This window comes from Oncorhynchus mykiss, chromosome 13 (genome assembly GCF_013265735.2).
Source record: "Oncorhynchus mykiss isolate Arlee chromosome 13, USDA_OmykA_1.1, whole genome shotgun sequence".
Lineage (NCBI taxonomy): Eukaryota > Metazoa > Chordata > Actinopteri > Salmoniformes > Salmonidae > Oncorhynchus > Oncorhynchus mykiss.
Window position 1 is genome coordinate 16,306,475 of NC_048577.1, and position 17,712 is coordinate 16,324,186.

Consider the following 17,712-nt stretch of genomic DNA (forward strand, 5'->3'; position numbering starts at 1 on the left):
TTGTATTGTTTTTGTGTGCAAATTAACTCAAGTTTACGGACAATATCAAATGTGATGTAGCGGTACTTTCCCGAAACGGACGACACAAACAACTGGATTCGTTATCCCTTTCATGCCCTGCCTCCAGTCCACTTACCGATATCTGAACAAGAGAGCCTCATTGAAATTGCAACAAGCAGTTCTGTGAAAATTTGATTTAATCAGAAACCACTGCCAGATTTCTGGATCGGGCTGCTCTCAGAGTTTCTTGTCTTGGCAAATCGTGTCGTTCAGACACTGATGCCCTTTGCAACCATGTACCTATATGAGAGTGGATTCTAGCATGAATGAATGAACTAAATACAGGCACAGACTGTGTGTGGAAAAGGACACTCTCTCCAATACAACCCAACATTGCAGAGTTATGTGCATCCTTTCAAGCACACCCTTCTCATTATGTAAGATGGTTAAATAAAGAGCAAACATATTGACTATTATTATGTTATTATTTGTGCCCTGGTCCTATAAGAGCTCTTTGTCACTTCCCGCGAGCCAGGTTGTGACAAAATCTCACACTCATTCTTATGTTTAATAAATGTATCATATAGCGTGTGTGTGGCAGGCTTACAATGATGGCAACAAAACAACATTTGAGAGTGCACTGACCCTGGTGCTAGAGGGTGTACGCAGCTGGAGGTTGAATGTTTGAAGGAGTACAGGACTATAAAAAGTTAGGGAACCTGTTCTAAGACAGTTTGAGTAAGATCTGGATGAAGATCTAGATGTTGGAGATCTTCATGAAGTTCCTCATAGACTTTCAGGTACAGTAAGCTGTGTGCTCAGTGCTTCTGTTGTGTCTCCTCAGGTCCTGTTGGCCCTGCTGGTCTTCCTGGGACGCCTGGAAAGACTTATTTCTCAGATATCCAATGAGACATCAGGGTCCACATACTGTACGTACTTTCACTTTAATTGTTCATTGTCTTTGTCTCTATAGGTCCCAGGGGAGAAAAGGGAGAGGAAGGAGAGAAGGGAGATCAGGGAAAGCCTGGTATTACTGTACAGACTGTGGAAACCACAGAGTGAGTATGTTTGGCTGAAAATATGTTATTTTTTTAGTGTATGACTTTCTTATTACCTCTAAACTTACTTTACCCCTTACAACAGGACGCGCACCTGTGGCTAGTCTTCCTGGCCCACCTGGCCCTCCAGGGCCCCCAGGAGAACCAGGTGCCCAGGGTCTTCTAGGTAAGCCATGTGGTTCATTCTCCATGCACTTCAATGTATTTTTGGACGGATAGCTGTTTTATTTTATTTTGTTCAGATTCCTTTTTCTTATGGATTCTGTCCTTTTTAAAAAGCTAATTCATACCTTATTCCTTCTCAGGTAAGGGTCCCCCAGGTCCTGAAGGTCCTCAAGGAGAACCAGGTGTACCAGGTAAGCCATAACATTTCTACCTGAGAAGAATGTACAATATTATATTGAAATGATATTGTAAAATAATTAAGCTATTGTAAGAACTGGTTTGCGTCATCTGTTGCAAAGTTCCTTGTCAAACCATTTTGATGAATTTCAAGTCAACCTGACCAATTTCTCTCACAGGTGTTGGTGTGCCCGGCCCCCGAGGAGATAAGGGAGAGCCAGGTAGCTTCGTGCCCAACTCAGGTAGGTGGCCCTTACCAAAACCACACTATCCATACTGTTACCATCTGATCACTCAACACAATCACAATGACTCTACTGTCAAAGATAGAAGCTGTTGATCAGTATATATTTGACCTTTATTTAACTAGGCAAGTCAGTTAATTAAGAACAAATTCTTATTTTCAACGACAGCCTAGGAACAGTGGGTTAACTGCCTTGTTCAGGACAACAGATTTTTACCTTGTCAGCTCGGGGATTCGATCTTGCAACCTTTCAGTTACTCGTCCAACGCTCTAACCACTAGGCTATATGCCGCCCCATATGATATGGTATGATATGGAAGGTCACGTAATATTGTCGTGTAATGCTGTGTTGCCTTTCAGGAACCTTCTTCGCTGGGCCACCAGGACCTGCTGGCCCAACTGGCCTTCCGGGATCACCAGGTACAGAGGGGTCCAACTCACTGTCTATACCATTTGTGTTTTCATCATAGTCAATTTGGTTGAAACAGAGGTTATGTGCACTCATCTTGTAAATCATTTTATTGTTTCCTAATGCAAATCAGGTCCCCAGGGTTACCAAGGTAAGCAATTTTAAAGGCATGTCCATGACAAAGGGCTGGATTGATATCATAGTAGGCTATGAACTGGCTCAGTCACATACTATTTACATGGCAGACTTAGTGATACACTTAAAATGTCGACCTTAATGCAATTTTATCAATGTTTCAGGTGACCCAGGTCAGCCCGGTTTACCAGGAGTTCCCGGAGATCCCGGTGTCGGTGGGTGGATCAAATATTTACCAGAGGCATAGTTAAACATCCAAGCCTACACCTGTGGCCTGATCCTTGTGGGTATATGTTGTATTGTTCATTGTATTGTTTTCTCCCCAGGTTTCCCTGGACCCCAGGGACAACCTGGGGGTCCAGGACCAGAAGGGGACAGTGGACTTCCAGGTCCCCAAGGTCCAGAGGGCCCCGAGGGGCAACCGGGTCCAAAAGGTACACCCTTACACCCCTTTAAAGATGCAGTCTGGGATCTTAAGCACTTATACAGTCGTAACATATCATACGAATCACAAAAATAATTCAACTGGAACCTGTTTTGGCTCGGGAGCACTATTTTCAAATCTATTGACTAAAATTATACAAAAGCTTTGGAGCATCACTTCAACAATGTTTATCACTCAATGTGGATCCTTTGTATAAGTTAAGCCAACTTACAGTGCCTTGCGAAAGTATTCGGCCCCCTTGAACTTTGCGACCTTTTGCCACATTTCAGGCTTCAAACATAAAGATATAAAACTGTATTTTTTTGTGAAGAATCAACAATAAGTGGGACACAATCATGAAGTGGAACGACATTTATTGGATATTTCAAACTTTTTTAACAAATCAAAAACTGAAAAATTGGGCGTGCAAAATTATTCAGCCCCTTTACTTTCAGTGCAGCAAACTCTCCAGAAGTTCAGTGAGGATCTCTGAATGATCCAATGCTGACCTAAATGACTAATGATGATAAATACAATCCACCTGTGTGTAATCAAGTCTCCGTATAAATGCACCTGCACTGTGATAGTCTCAGAGGTCCGTTAAAAGCGCAGAGAGCTTCATGAAGAACAAGGAACACACCAGGCAGGTCCGAGATACTGTTGTGAAGAAGTTTAAAGTCGGATTTGGATACAAAAAGATTTCCCAAGCTTTAAACATCCCAAGGAGCACTGTGCAAGCGAGAATATTGAAATGGAAGGAGTATCAGACCACTGCAAATCTACCAAGACCTGGCCGTCCCTCTAAACTTTCAGCTCATACAAGGAGAAGACTGATCAGAGATGCAGCCAAGAGGCCCATGATCACTCTGGATGACCTGCAGAGATCTACAGCTGAGGTGGGAGACTCTGTCCATAGGACAACAATCAGTCGTATATTGCACAAATCTGGCCTTTATGGAAGAGTGGCAAGAAGAAAGACATTTCTTAAAGATATCCATAAAAAGTGTTGTTTAAAGTTTGCCACAAGCCACCTGAGAGACACATCAAACATGTGGAAGAAGGTGCTCTGGTCAGATGAAACCAAAATGAACTTTTTGGCAACAATGCAAAACGTTATGTTTGGCGTAAAAGCAACACAGCTGAACACACCATCCCCACTGTCAAACATGGTGGTGGCAGCATCATGGTTTGGGCCTGCTTTTCTTCAGCAGGGACAGGGAAGATGGTTAAAATTGATGGGAAGATGGATGGAGCCAAATACAGGACCATTCTGGAAAAAAACCTGATGGAGTCTGCAAAAGACCTGAGACTGGGACGGAGATTTGTCTTCCAACAAGACAATGATCCAAAACATAAAGCAAAATCTACAATGGAATGGTTCAAAAATAAACATATCCAGGTGTTAGAATGGCCAAGTCAAAGTCCAGACCTGAATCCAATCGAGAATCTGTGGAAAGAACTGAAAACTGCTGTTCACAAATGCTCTCCATCCAACCTCACTGAGCTCGAGCTGTTTTGCAAGGAGGAATGGGAAAAAATGTCAGTCTCTCGATGTGCAAAACTGATAGAGACATATGCCAAGCGACTTACAGCTGTAATCGCAGCAAAAGGTGGCGCTACAAAGTATTAACTTAAGGGGGCTGAATAATTTTGCACGCCCAATTTTTCAGTTTTTGATTTGTTAAAAAAGTTTGAAATATCCAATAAATGTCGTTCCACTTCATGATTGTGTCCCACTTGTTGTTGATTCTTCACAAAAAATACAGTTTTATATCTTTATGTTTGAAGCCTGAAATGTGGCAAAAGGTCGCAAAGTTCAAGGGGGCCGAATACTTTCGCAAGGCACTGTATATCTTCATTAGGTGAGGCTGGCGCTCCAGGAATCCCTGGCTACTCCAGTGGTGGATCAGCCAGGAGTTCCCCTGGAGCGCCAGGTCCACCTGGACCTCCCGGCCGCGATGGGGCACCTGGGTCTGGGTCTGGAACACCGGACGTCCGCCAATACATCACAGAATACCTCAAGAGTGAGTGAGATGATCTGCTTGTTCTTCTTACCTTCAATGAAAAGGATTGGGCCTAAACTACGTCCATCCAAAGACCGTTACAATATTTGATAGCGTATGTGACCTCTGTGGGACAATATGGTCGACAAAACAGGATTTCGATGTTGTTTGCGTAGTTGATGCTAACTAAAATGGTGCCTGATGATCTAAAACCTTTTCTACGCTACTGTTTAGCAGTGCAGTAACTTGTGTATTGTGTTGTCCTTCATGGAGGCGATGGTGTCAGGGAGTACATGTCGGGACCTCCGGGTCCTCCGGGTGTACCGGGGCCCCCTGGTGGTGGATCACTGGAGTCCGTGGACGACCTTGCTAGTCGCGTCATCGCATACATCCAGAGTGAGTCCAGACAAACCAACATCTTATCAAAAGCATTACATATATGAAGTATATCATATTGTATGTTTGCCTGGATCTAATAGTTCTGTTGACATTTCAGGTGGAGGTATTGCTAGTGAGGTGCCTGGACCTCCAGGCCCGCCTGGCGCTCCCGGTGGAGGCAGCACATCGCTAAATGACATCATCAGCCTTCTACAGAGTAAGTCAGATGTTTGAGCACAAATGTTAAAAATCGGGACGGAATAAAGAGATAATATTGTGTCATGAGACAGTCAATGGTCAGTGAAGTGCCCTTGCCTGATCCGTACCCATCTCAGGGGAGGAAGTGCGACGCTACGTCATCGGTCCTCCTGGCCCTGCTGGACCTCCTGGCATCCCAGGGATCCCATGGAGAGGAGGCTATGGCTTTAATACTCATGAGGTGGCTGGACGAGTCCTCAATCTAATGAATGGTAAGGAATCACTGTGACACAGCCATGTCAGATTCACATTTAGATTCATACACACACCATTAGCTTCTTTAACCATAGCGTGTGCAAGTGTTTCCCAAATGGTGGGCCAGGACCTACAGATGGATCTCGGTAAGTAGTTCAATTGATTTAAAATGGTCACGTGATAAGAATTCAGGATTGTGATTGGTTGTGGCATCCGTCTGTCATCAGAGCAGGGTATGGTGGGCATGCTCGGACCCCCTGGACCTCCCGGCCCACCAGGCCTACCTGGGTCCTACAGTGACATCTTTTATCTTCTGCAAAGTAAGAGCTCTGACTAGAGTTCCAAAATTCAGGGAACTTTCAATAAAAAATTTTTTTTTTCAAAACCCTGGCTGGAGGATTTCCGGAATCAGAAGGGAAAAGCAGGAAATCCGGAATCCTTCAACCGGGACATCAGAAAAACCTGGAAAGGAATTGAAAGTTCCTGGAATTTTGCAACCCTTCTGACTACGGAATTTATACTAACATTAGCGTTTAGCACATGTTTTTTCTGCAAGAGCTAAAAGACACGGTTTTGGCCACACATTATATCCCAATCATCTATCATTCAGAAAGTAGTCAAACCCCTTGACTTTTTCCACATTTTGTTACGTTACAGCTTTATTCTAAAATGGATTAAATATATTTTTTCCATCATCAATCTACACACAATATACCATAAAGACAAAGAAAAAATAGTTTTTTTTAGACATTTTGGCTAATTAGTTACAAATAAAAACCTGAAATATCACATTTACATAAGTATTCAGACCCTTTACTCATATTTTGTTGAAGCACCTTTGGCAGGTATGACGCTACAAGCTTGGCGCTAGGGCTGGGCGATATGGCAAATAAATTATCACGATAGCTATACATTTTTTCATTCGATAACGATAATTATCACGATATTAATCAAATTATGTTTATGAATGGCTGAACCAACCAAGGGCTTTGGGGTGGCAGGTAGCCTAGTGGTTAGAGCGTTGGGCCAGTAACCAAAAGGTTGCTAGATTGAATCCCTGAGCTGACAAGGTAAAAATCTGTCTTTCTACCCCTGAACCATGCACTTAAACCACTGTTCCCCGATAGGCCGTCATTGTAAATAAGAAGTTGTTCTTAATTGACTTTCCTAGTTAAATAAAAGTAAAAAAAATGTATTATGTGAGCTACACATAAAATTATATTTAAGGAAAATTGTTCCATGTTTGCGGCAAGGGAGCACGTACCTGGGGTCAATTAAATTGATAAGCTTGAAACCATCCTTTTCGACTCTGCTAATTGGCATCATGTCCTTAGCAATGCAATGCATAATATCATTTCTGATGTCTTTGTCTTTTCGATGTTTGCTTGTAGGGCATAAACGCTGTCAGTGTTGTCTGCTTCGGGCAAACATCCCTAGATTGGCTGGTGCTTGAGGGGCGTTTATCAATACCGTTACGCAAACTCAAACTTCCTACATGTTCCAAAGAGTGATTTTGCTTCAGATGTTGAAAAAGGTTTGTCGTATTACCAGACTTCGTAGCCACCTGTCTACGGCACAATTTGCACCGAACATTGTTCTGCTCTTTGTCAGACTTCAAAAAGCCAAACCACTTCCAAATTACTGAAACAGTTGAACCCTTTTTATCAATCATTTCTTCGTTGGAAGCTGCTCCTTCTCTATGGCTATCACTGCCACTGTTTTCACCTACATGACTAATTTGTCGTGGTTAATAGTGGCGACTCCATCACTCGAGGTGCTAAGTGGTTTTTAGTGGGCGTTTACCTCTCCACATGCATATTGTCACTTCTCTGCACGTTCCTGCTGCGTCAGAGGTGAAATGGACTGCTGGACCTAATTATTCTATATCGACATTATCGAAAATGAATCTAAACGTTTTTATATCGTTATTGAGGGAAGTAATTACCTTGATAATTATTGATATTGATTTATCGCCCAGCCCTACTTGGCACACCTTTATTTGGGGAGTTTCTCCCATTCTTCTCTGCAGATCCTTTCAAGCTCTGTCAGGTTGGATGGGGAGCGTCGCTGCACAGCTATTTTCAGGTCTCTCCAAAGAAGTTCGATTGGGTTCAAGTCCGGGCCACTCAAGGACATTGAGACTTGTCCCAAAACCACTCCTGCGTTGTCTTGCCTGCATGCTTAGGGTTGTTGTCCTGTTGGAAGGTCACCCAAGTCTGAGGTCTTGAGCACTCTGGAGAACATTTTCATCAAGGATTTTTTTTATTTTACTAGGCAAGTCAGCTAAGAACAAATTCTTATTTACAATGACAGCCTATTGGGGAACAGTGGCTTAACGGCCTTGTTCAGGGGCAGAACATATTTTTACCTTGTCAGCTGGGGGATTCGATCCAGCAACCTTTCAGTTACTGGCCCAATGCTCTAACTAGTAAGCTACTTGCTGCACCAAGGATCTTTTTGTACTTTGCTCCGTTCTTTCCTTTGATCCTGACAAGTCTACCTGTCCGTGCCAATGAAAAACATCCCTACAACATGATGCTGCCAGTACCATGGTGCCAGGTTTTCTCCAGATGTGACACTTGGCATTCAGGCCAAAGAGTTCAATCTTGATATCATCAGACCAGAGGATCTTGTTTCTCATGTTCTGGGAGTCTTTAGGTGCCCTTTGGCAAACTCCAAGTGGGCTGTGATGTGCCTTTTACTGAGGATTGGCTTCCGTCTGGCCACTCTACCATAAAGGCCTGATTGGTGCAGTGCTGCAGTTGTCAGAGTGGCCATTGATTTCTTGGTCACATCCCTGACCAAGGCCCTTCTCCCCTGATTACTCAGTTTGGCTGTGTGGCCAGCTCTAGGAAGAGTCTTTGTGGTTCTAAACTTCTTCCATTTAAGACTGATGGAGGTCGCTGTGTTATTGGGGACCTTCAATGCTGCAGAAATGTTTTGGTCTGTTCCCCAGATCTGTGCCTTGACATAATCCTGTCTCGGAGCTTTACGGACAATTCCTTTGACCTCATGGCTTGGTTTTTGCTCTGACATGCACTGTCAACTGTGACACCTTAAATAGACAGGTGTGTGCCTTTCCAAATCATGTCCAATCAATTTAATTTACCACAGGTGGACTCCAATTAAGTTGTAGAAACATCTCAAGGATGATCAATGGAAACAGGATGCACCTGAGCTGATTTTCGAGTGTCCCATAGCAAAGGGTCTGAATACTTATGTAAATAAGGTATTTCTGTTTTTATAATTGTAATAAATTGCACACATTTTTTTAAACCTGTTTTCTCATTGTTATTGTGGGGTATTGTGTGTAGATTGATGAGACATGTTTTTATTTAAGTTTTTTAATCCATTTTAGAATAAGGCTGTAACATAACAAAGTCAAGGGATCTGAATACTTTCCGAATGCGCAGTAGGTCTCGAGCCAGAAGGACTTACTGGACAGTCTGCACATTTACTCCTCTTAATAGTTGAACTGATGTCAGTTCTGCCTGTCCTTTCTAGATACTGAATACAGAGGCGTCTTGGGCGCTCAGGGGCCTCCTGGTCCACCTGGTGTCCCAGGCCCTGCCGGTCCTTCAGGACAGGCCCCCTACAGCAGCTCTGGATACAGGCTGGAGGAGGTCAAGGACTACATACAGAGTATGGTCAAATCAATAAGGGTTTCATAAATTGTTTTCTACTGAGTGGACAATGATATGGTTTTACAGTACTATCCAAAGACTCCTAGAGTTACAACAGTACAGAAATAGTTAGTTTGCCATTATTCACCCTGTAGGTCAAAACCAGGCAATAAAAGTTAATAGATTACTTGAAATGCATTGAGCCTGTACAATAGGTTACCCTAATTACATCACTTTATGGATGTCCTCCCCAAGATAAAAAGGTTACTTATTAAAATGAAAAATAGACATTGATAGGGGATTTTACGGACTCCCGTTCATTTCAAAGCAATAATTTACCCTTGGCATTGAGTTACTGCCCTAGAGCAGTGGGTATCCGTGGGTATAACTGGCAAATTGTATTATCCTCACCAGGTGATGGTATAAGAGGGGGAATGTTTGGGCTTCCAGGCCCCCCAGGTCCCCCTGGATCCCAGGGACACAAGGGAGAGCAGGGTAGCTCTAGGTACGGCCACGCCTTCGACCACAGGACCAGCGAGGGAAGAAGGCTGGCTGAGACTGAGACAGACTACTCCAATATAGCGGTCCGAGTGACTGACTACATCAAGTGTAAGTGAAACTGAATATCCAATACTGTCATCGCAGTGCTACAATATACTCTTCAGAGTTAGACACATTTTAACTCAACATTTAAATACAATTCTTCAAAGCGTATTTGTTTCCAATGACAATGGAAAATCAAAGGAATGGCACATTGACATGAATTGGGATGTGACCCATTGGCATAGTAATTACATTTCTATGCCAATGGGACACAGATGTTCATAAGTAAAGATAGCGACCATCGACAATGAATGAAGAGTCCTACGTTTGCTGGTCATTGGATGTAAATGCATATGCTATCTCTGGTCTTGATTGTTTCCCATCCCGTAGACCATGGTCTGTTGAGGGACGTTGTTGAGAACCGGTCTCAGCTGGAGAAGTCACAGGTTGTTCAAGGACCCCCAGGACCCCCTGGCCCTCCCGGGGCGCCAGGATTCAGCCGTGTGTTTGGTTCCCATAGTAATGCCACTGACCTTGTGGAATACATCAGAGGTGAGAATAATACAGTATTAATGCAATTCATTAACGTACAGTACCAGTCCAAAGTTTGGACACGCCTACACACCTAAAGGTTTTTCTTTATGTTTACTATTTTCTACAGTGTCGAATAATAGTGAGGACATCAAAACGATTAAATAACACATATGGAATCATGTAGTAACCAAAAAAGTGTTAAACAATCCAAATATATTCTTCAAAGTAGCCACCTTATACCTTGATGACAGCTTTGCACACTCTTGGCATTCTCTCAACCAGCTTCACCTAGAATGCTTTTTAAACAGTCTTGAAGGAGTTCCCGCATATGCTAAGCACTTGTTGGCTGCTTTTCCTCAACTCTGCAGTCCAACTCATCCCAAACCATCTCAATTGAGTTGAGTTGGTGATTGTGCAGGCCAGGTCATCTGATGCAGCACTCCATCACTCTCCTTCTTAGTCAAATAGCCCTTACACAGCCTGGAGGTGTGTTTTGGGTCATTGTTCGGTTGAAAAACAAATGATAGTCCCACCAAACACAAACCAGATAGGATGGCGTATCGCTGCAGAATGCTGTGGTAGCCATGCTGGTTAAGTGTGCCTTAAATTCTAAATTAATCACAGACAGTGTCACTAGCAAAGTACCCCCACACCTCCTTCGCCATTCTTCATGGTGGGAACCACACATGCGGAGACCATTCGTTCACCTATTCTTCATCTCACAAAGACATGGCGGTTGGAACCAAAAATCTCAAATTTGGACTCATCAGACCAAAGGACAGATTTCCACTGGTCTAATGTCCATTGCTTGTATTTCTTGGCTCAAGCAAGTCTCTTCTTCTTATTGGTGTCCTTTAGTAGTGGTTTCTTTGCAGCAATTCGACCATGAAGGCCTGATTCACACAGTCTCCTCTGAACAGTTGATGTTGAGATGTCTGTTACTTTAAGCATTTATTTGGGCAGCAATCAGAGGTGCAGTTAATTGCTGATTTCTGAGGCTGTTAACTCTAATGAACTTGTCCTCTGCAGCAGAGGTATCTCTGGGTCTTCCTTTCCTGTGGCGGTCCTCATGAGAGCCAGTTTCATCATAGCACTTGATGGTTTATGCAACTGCACTTGAAGAAACTTTCAAAGTTCTTCAACATTTCTGGATTGACTGACCTTCATGTGTTAAAGCAATGATGGAAAGTAATTTCTCTTTGCTTATTTGAGCTGTTATTGCCATAATATGGACTTGGTCTTTTACCAAATAGGGCTATATTCTGTATACCACCCCTACCTTGTCACAACACAACTGATTGGCTCAAACACATTAAGAAGGAAAGAAATTCAACAAATGCACTTTTAACAAGGCACACCTGTTAGTTGAAATGCATTTCAGGTAACTCCCTGAATAAGCTGGTTGAGAGAATGCCTAGAGTGTGCAAAGCTGTCGTCAAGGCAAAGGGTGGCTATTTGAAGAAACTCAAACATAAATTAAATAACACTTTTTTGTTCACTACAGTACACTACATGTGTTATTTTATAGTTTTGATGTCTTCACTATTATTCTACAGTGTAGAAAATAGTAAAAATAAAGAAAAACCCATGAGTCTGTGTCCAAACTTTTGACTGGTACGTTATTTCACATTATAAATTTTAATAAAGAACAGTACCAAGTGTGAAGTCCAATTTGTCACGATTGAACATTGGTGGGGCTTTGCCAAAATGCTGATTGCAGCTTTAGCTTTATATGAAATAACCTTATGCATCATCCATAGCCCATGGAAACACTGTGGGACCCCCTGGAAGGCCAGGACAGAAAGGGGACATACAGGTCACAAAGGCGAGAGAGGTACCTTTTGAACCATTACGCCTTTTACATCTTTAGAGTTACGCTCTTGATCATTTGCCAGGTCTTTGTAAACCATTGTGTTAAGAGACTCAGGCAAGACAAAGTCATACAATAGGTCCCATTGTGACACTTTCACTCTGAATTCTGGTTAACTAGGACTAGATGGAATCCCAGGAAGGACTCCCAGGTCTGGAGTGGAAAAGGGGGGGGGGGGGGGGGGGGGGGGGGGGGGGGTACGTCATGATAATCACAGAGCACCTTTTCAAGTTTTCCCTTTACCAACATACTTAAGCATGATGCTACAGTAGGATCCATTCAAAGGAACACTATATGTAATTCTAGGATGGTAGTACCCTCAATACAAGTGTCCCTGCTATGCATGATGTGTCGATCTGACCTAGTTATGCAAAAGAGATATGGCTTCATTAAGATTTCACATTTTCCCACAGGAGAACACACACTCGTGACACACAGAAGGAGGAGGAATGTTGGTGTTTGAGATGATATGATTGTTAAATACCCATTAAAAAGGTGAATGAAAGTCCGATGAAATATGTCATGACTCATGAGCATACATGTCTGGGGGCCTAATGCCTTGGAGACATTACCGATGTGAATATATTATTTTCTATAGGAGAAACTGTTAAACAGGACAGTATTCCATGCGCTGATGTGTTGTGTCCAAGACGTCTTTACAATCTATTTTTTTCCTAGTGTTTGATCTGGAGTAGGTTTCTAATTCACCTCCTTGCATGTTGATAGCAAGAATAGTTCAAATAGGGGTGTGCTATTTTTATTCAATAGCTATTGTACTTGAGGAAAAACACATTTCGTATCCAACAAAACTCAAACCATTATCAAAATCTTCTTTGAATGTACTGGTATCACTTTCTAAAAATAAAGCTTGGTTTATTTAATCAAAGTGGAACTTAAGGTTCACATTGTCGCTATAGACTCACTGAGGAAACAAAACAGGTACACGATATTGTATACAGGAAATTGTTTATTTACAGATCAATGTAAATCTACAGTACACAGTCATTCTATAAACTATAAAGTACATTTTTTTTAATGGTAGTTCAATTTCAAACAACATTCTGAAATCAATCATGATACAATTTGAAAATCAGAAGGAAATCATGACACTAATAACAACACATATTGACATGATTGGTATTTAATTATATTTTCAATTCAGTTTAAATTTCAGATTAGAATTTAACTATTTGACAATTGAGGAAACTACAATACTGTAGCGTAAAGATACATTTCCACATAAATAACTACTGGCAGAGTATCTTCATTTTGTGTAAGGTGCACAGCACTCCTTCATTGTGTATGATGTTTTGTTGTTGTTTGCCACTATTACAGACCAATTATAAAATGGCATCGACTGATTGTTGTTCCTGCAGCCAATCAAAAAAGGGTGAGATAACACATGGACCAATCAGAAGCCATGATGGCCTAAACCAGTCAGGTCCAACAGTTCCTTAACAAATTATTTTCAACTGTATTGAAGGTTATAGGCTACCACCACTTTAGAGAAGATCATGCAAATCTATCATAAAATAAGCTAAAACTATAGTTCGGAAAATGTTATCAAAACTGTTCAACTCATGATAACGTCATATTCATTATCCTTAGATTAAATAAGTAACGGACAAAACATTTGACTATGATACAGTAGGCTATACGAATATAAAGATCACTTGGGGCGCTACTTGAACTAAGTCTGATTAAAATAACTACACAGAGGGCCACAACATGAATACCGTATCTTCATACATTTTGTTGAAAACATTAAGGCTATTAGCTAGTATGAATGATAATAAAACAGTATCATAGTTTCCTTACAAAACAAACCCAAAAGCCATGCAGGTCCAACAGAATATGGTAATGGGAGGCAATTTCATAAACAATACACAGACATACCAAACATTTGCATGAAATTCTAACAAAACAGACTATAGGTCCTCACAGATTTCTATCGAATTATATAACGCCGCCATTTGAGCAACCACAGTGAAAACCGTGTCTCTGTCTGGATATATAAACAAACCCCATTTTAATAGCCCCTCCTTGGTATGCTAAAACAAAATGGCCACTCGCCGACTACGCCAAATTACAAAAAGAGAGAAACAAATCTCAAGAGTTGTGCTGAAGATGAAAGGCATGCTCATGAAACCTGAAGAAAGATACTAGCCTGGGAATCTCAAGCGTTTCACAAATGTTCAAGTAAAACAACAGTGAAAGTAGTGATTCAGTTTGGATTCCAGGCTAGAAGAAAGGAACCATTTCCGACAGAAAAATATAAATCCCAAACTGTTGTTAATAAGCTCCAAAAAATAGCATTTGATACCATAATTATAACATAAGAAGTCCAACTTGCATTGAAATTCATGCACAACTTCAGGCAGTCACTCCCTAGTCAATTGGAAACTAAATTCAATATCTTGTCAAGATATGTGTGATTGCATATAAAATATATCATGCCTTTGTCAAGATTCATTATAAAAAAATGTGCTTTTCATCCTTTACCAAAAGTACATTCTTATCAGATCATTAGCTCTCTCAAACATCACCAAAGATATTGAATATATAAGTTCATTATATTAGACTTCTGGTACAAAATGTTTCTTCATCCTTTTTATTTAGTGCAGGTCTGTCCAACCCTCTTCCTGGAGATCTACCGTCCTGTGGGTTTTCAGTCCAACCCTAATTTAACACACCTGATTCTACTAATTAGCTGCTCAACAAGACCCTAACAAGCTGAATCAGGAAGAGGGTTGGGCAGCCCTGATTTAGTGCAAATAACTAATGGGATAAAAATCGAGCAGCAATAGTTTTTTTTTTTTTCCCCAGAGGAAGCTTACATTTGAAAAGCCAGTCCATTGAAATAAAAGTATACAGGCACTAGATTCTTCAAGGAAGAAAAAAAAAAGTTCACAAATGAAAAGGAATCAGCAATAAAAAAAAATAGAATCTGCCTTGAGACACTTTAGTGACTTGGGAGGCTAAGATTTGAGAAACACAGTGCCAAAGTATCAAATTTGAAAATGCATAATGTCAAGAATCTCCTTCATAACTTATTTCAAAAGAGGAAGCTATAAGAAATAAAACTGGGTTTTGTTCAGTCAGTGGAAAATTATTTGAAATGGAGTGAAACGGGGAGGTACTACTTCTACAATAAGAACACAAATTCAAACTCTTGCTACGGTGTGCCCGACTGAACACGACCCTGCCCTATACAATGAAAAAGGGGTAAATTATGTATAACAGATCACCATTAAAAGGGTCTTCATGATTAACACCGTCTGTAGCTTGAGGGCTACTGTCCCATCCTCGTTCAGAAGCCGATAGAGGGGTACAAACACACCCCTCTGAGATATCGCCCCTTCGTCCCCCTGATTGTCATCAGTGGAGACGGGGCAAGGCAGCAGAGGCTCAGTCTTATTAGTCTGTGTGTGGGTGTGTGTGTGTGTGTGTGTGTGTGTGCGCGCGCCAGTCTATTTGTATGTGTGTGTGTATCTATTCATTGTGTATGCCTTCAATATGTGGGTGTGGATATATGTTCATGTCCATCCGGAGTGCCATGAATGGGTTAACCCCTAGAAGCCAGTGGAGTGGACACTGGGGATGGGGTAGAACTTGGAGATGCGGCTCTGGGCTGAGGGGTTAAGGCACTCTGACTCTCCACTCATCTTAAAGAAGATCTCCTGCTCCTGAAGCTTCCTGGCAAACTCTTCCTCCAGAGCCTAAGAACAACAGACAAATGGTCGGTGAGCGGATCACAAGCAAGAGATCACAGAATAATAATTTGGCGGCTGCTTATATTTGGAGTGTTTCACAAGATGTGTTATTCTTTTTTTGAAATTTTTTTTTAACATATCCCCCTGAGACACCCTCAGAGAGTGGGGTCACAGTCAGGGTCAGGCATTGTCAGCAGAGCAATTAGGGTTAAGTGTCTTGCTCAAGGACACATGGAAAATGTTTCACTTTGTCAGCTCTGGGATTCAAACTAGCGGATTGCGGTTACTGGCCCAACACTCGAACCGTTAGGCTCCCTCCCACCCTACCTGCCACCATGTGTTTCAACTACAAGTCTCTCCATCTCCCAAACAAAATGTGTGCCACATTTTCAATAGAAAGATAAATAATTTCCTGTCAAGGGTTAACTGGTGTGATGGTTACCTTCTTCCTGGGTCGTAGTTTCTCCCTCCACTCCTTCAGCTCCTGGCTGTGCTCCTCATCCAGCTCCTTCAGTTTCTGGGTCTCGTGCTCTATCAGGATGTGGCACTTCTCGTTCTGAAACACACAATACACACATTGGGTGTTACACGGTATACTGAATCACAGATGAATCAAAGTGTGTTGGTGTGCGTTTTCTATTGCACCTTGCGCAATTTCAGATTCCCTGATATGCATGTGTGCGTGCGAGTGCTATATCTTTTATACCATACACTCTTAGAAATAAGGGTACGGTATTGTTCCCTAGAGTACAAAATTATCAAAATACGCATAATGTGGCTTCAGAGGTAAACATAATGATCTCACATGGTACTGTTTCGTACCTTTTAGGGTACATGTGCAGACAAAGAGTATAATGGTACATTTTTGTTACAAAAAGGTACAATCATCACACTCAAAAAAGGGGTACAATGTGAAGGCTATTTTCCCAGGTTACAAATGTATTTTGTTTACCCTCAACACCCATACAATGCTAACCTTTTGCCACCTAAAAGGAACTAACGGCTTTGTCACTGGGATGGTATCCCAAATAGCCACATTTGTTCCATAATTATTATCTTCATATTTCCCAGCATGCTCAACTGCAGGTAGATTTTTTAAAGAATCTGTGTTTTTGCATGTACATTGATTGATTAATCTTATGCTACACAAAGATAAATAACATAAATGTTTCTAAACTAATCCAATCAGTTAGTTAGATTTTTGTTGTTCCAATTTAAATGGCTTAGGTAGTCTCCTCAAAATGGTCCTAACTCTGGCAGTCATTATGAATGCAGGTTGCAGGTGAGTACAATTCCAACAGTTGGATGTGTGGATTCCAATAGGAATTACAAATCACTTTGCAAACCAGCATGAAATGACTTGCAGGTAGACTCGCAAAATTCAGGTGAATTTCCCAGGTTTCCTAGAAATCACAGTCTGAAGATTCCTGGAAACAGGAGGGAATAAGGACGAAACGCTTCAAACAGAATTTTCCAAAAATCTGGTAATTTTGAAAGCAGGCCTGATGTGTCCTATAAACCATGAGTTTCATGACACTGTATTAGGGTAAAACTAGGCCTCAAAATAAGGCCTCGTGAGATATGTAATGTGTTGTCATAAAGAGTTTCATTGTAATGGTAATATATGCTTAGGAACTCACTTGGTGAAGGCCACATGACTGAAAATGAAAGAATTTAACAACAATATTTCTGTTACTAACAAATACAGTCATGGGTGGTAACTCTACAATTCAATCAAAAAGGCAAATTGGGAAATTGTTTTGGAGGCAGATAGTTATTTTTGGCCACCCGTGAGTGGAGATATTGTACAAGTTTAAGTGGCCAATGGTAGAGGTCCATTTTTGCCACTTACAAGGAAGAAATGGCTTTGACACTGTGATGGTACTTTATACTATAAAAGCACAAAGCATGCTTTTGTACCTGTGGAGAAAGGTACTATCTGAGGTATGAACTTGGGTACAAATATGTACCCATAACTAAAAG

General features: G+C 41.5%; 3 protein-coding genes across 5 annotated transcripts in view; 2 read left to right on the forward strand and 1 right to left on the reverse strand.

Moving 5' to 3' along the window:
* The first annotated feature begins 761 nt into the window (after nt 1-761).
* On the forward strand, nt 762-2,846 carry LOC110485779 (collagen alpha-1(VIII) chain-like). Its single transcript, XM_036942608.1, has 10 exons — nt 762-800; nt 845-929; nt 974-1,027; nt 1,144-1,224; nt 1,364-1,414; nt 1,580-1,642; nt 2,005-2,064; nt 2,187-2,204; nt 2,353-2,403; nt 2,515-2,846. The coding sequence occupies exons 1-10, from the start codon at nt 762-764 to the stop codon at nt 2,706-2,708; spliced, it is 696 nt and encodes a 231-aa protein (XP_036798503.1). The 3' UTR covers nt 2,709-2,846.
* Nucleotides 2,847-4,486: 1,640 nt separating this feature from the next.
* On the forward strand, nt 4,487-14,957 carry LOC110487298 (collagen alpha-1(XVII) chain). Its single transcript, XM_021559216.2, has 10 exons — nt 4,487-4,636; nt 4,889-5,011; nt 5,112-5,210; nt 5,329-5,463; nt 5,674-5,766; nt 8,951-9,088; nt 9,484-9,678; nt 10,003-10,164; nt 11,907-11,980; nt 12,430-14,957. The coding sequence occupies exons 2-10, from the start codon at nt 4,909-4,911 to the stop codon at nt 12,445-12,447; spliced, it is 1,017 nt and encodes a 338-aa protein (XP_021414891.2). The 5' UTR covers nt 4,487-4,636; nt 4,889-4,908; the 3' UTR covers nt 12,448-14,957.
* The window catches only part of LOC110485781 (STE20-like serine/threonine-protein kinase), a 36,005-nt gene continuing 31,328 nt past the window's right edge, over nt 13,036-17,712 (reverse strand). For all 3 annotated transcript variants that reach the window (XM_021556940.2, XM_021556943.2, XM_021556941.2), the window contains 2 exons: nt 16,172-16,285; nt 13,036-15,735 (listed from right to left, as the gene is read on the reverse strand). In XM_021556940.2, the coding sequence (XP_021412615.2) occupies nt 15,589-15,735; nt 16,172-16,285 (261 nt within the window). In that variant the 3' untranslated portion in view covers nt 13,036-15,588. The remainder of the gene's footprint in view (nt 15,736-16,171; nt 16,286-17,712) is intronic.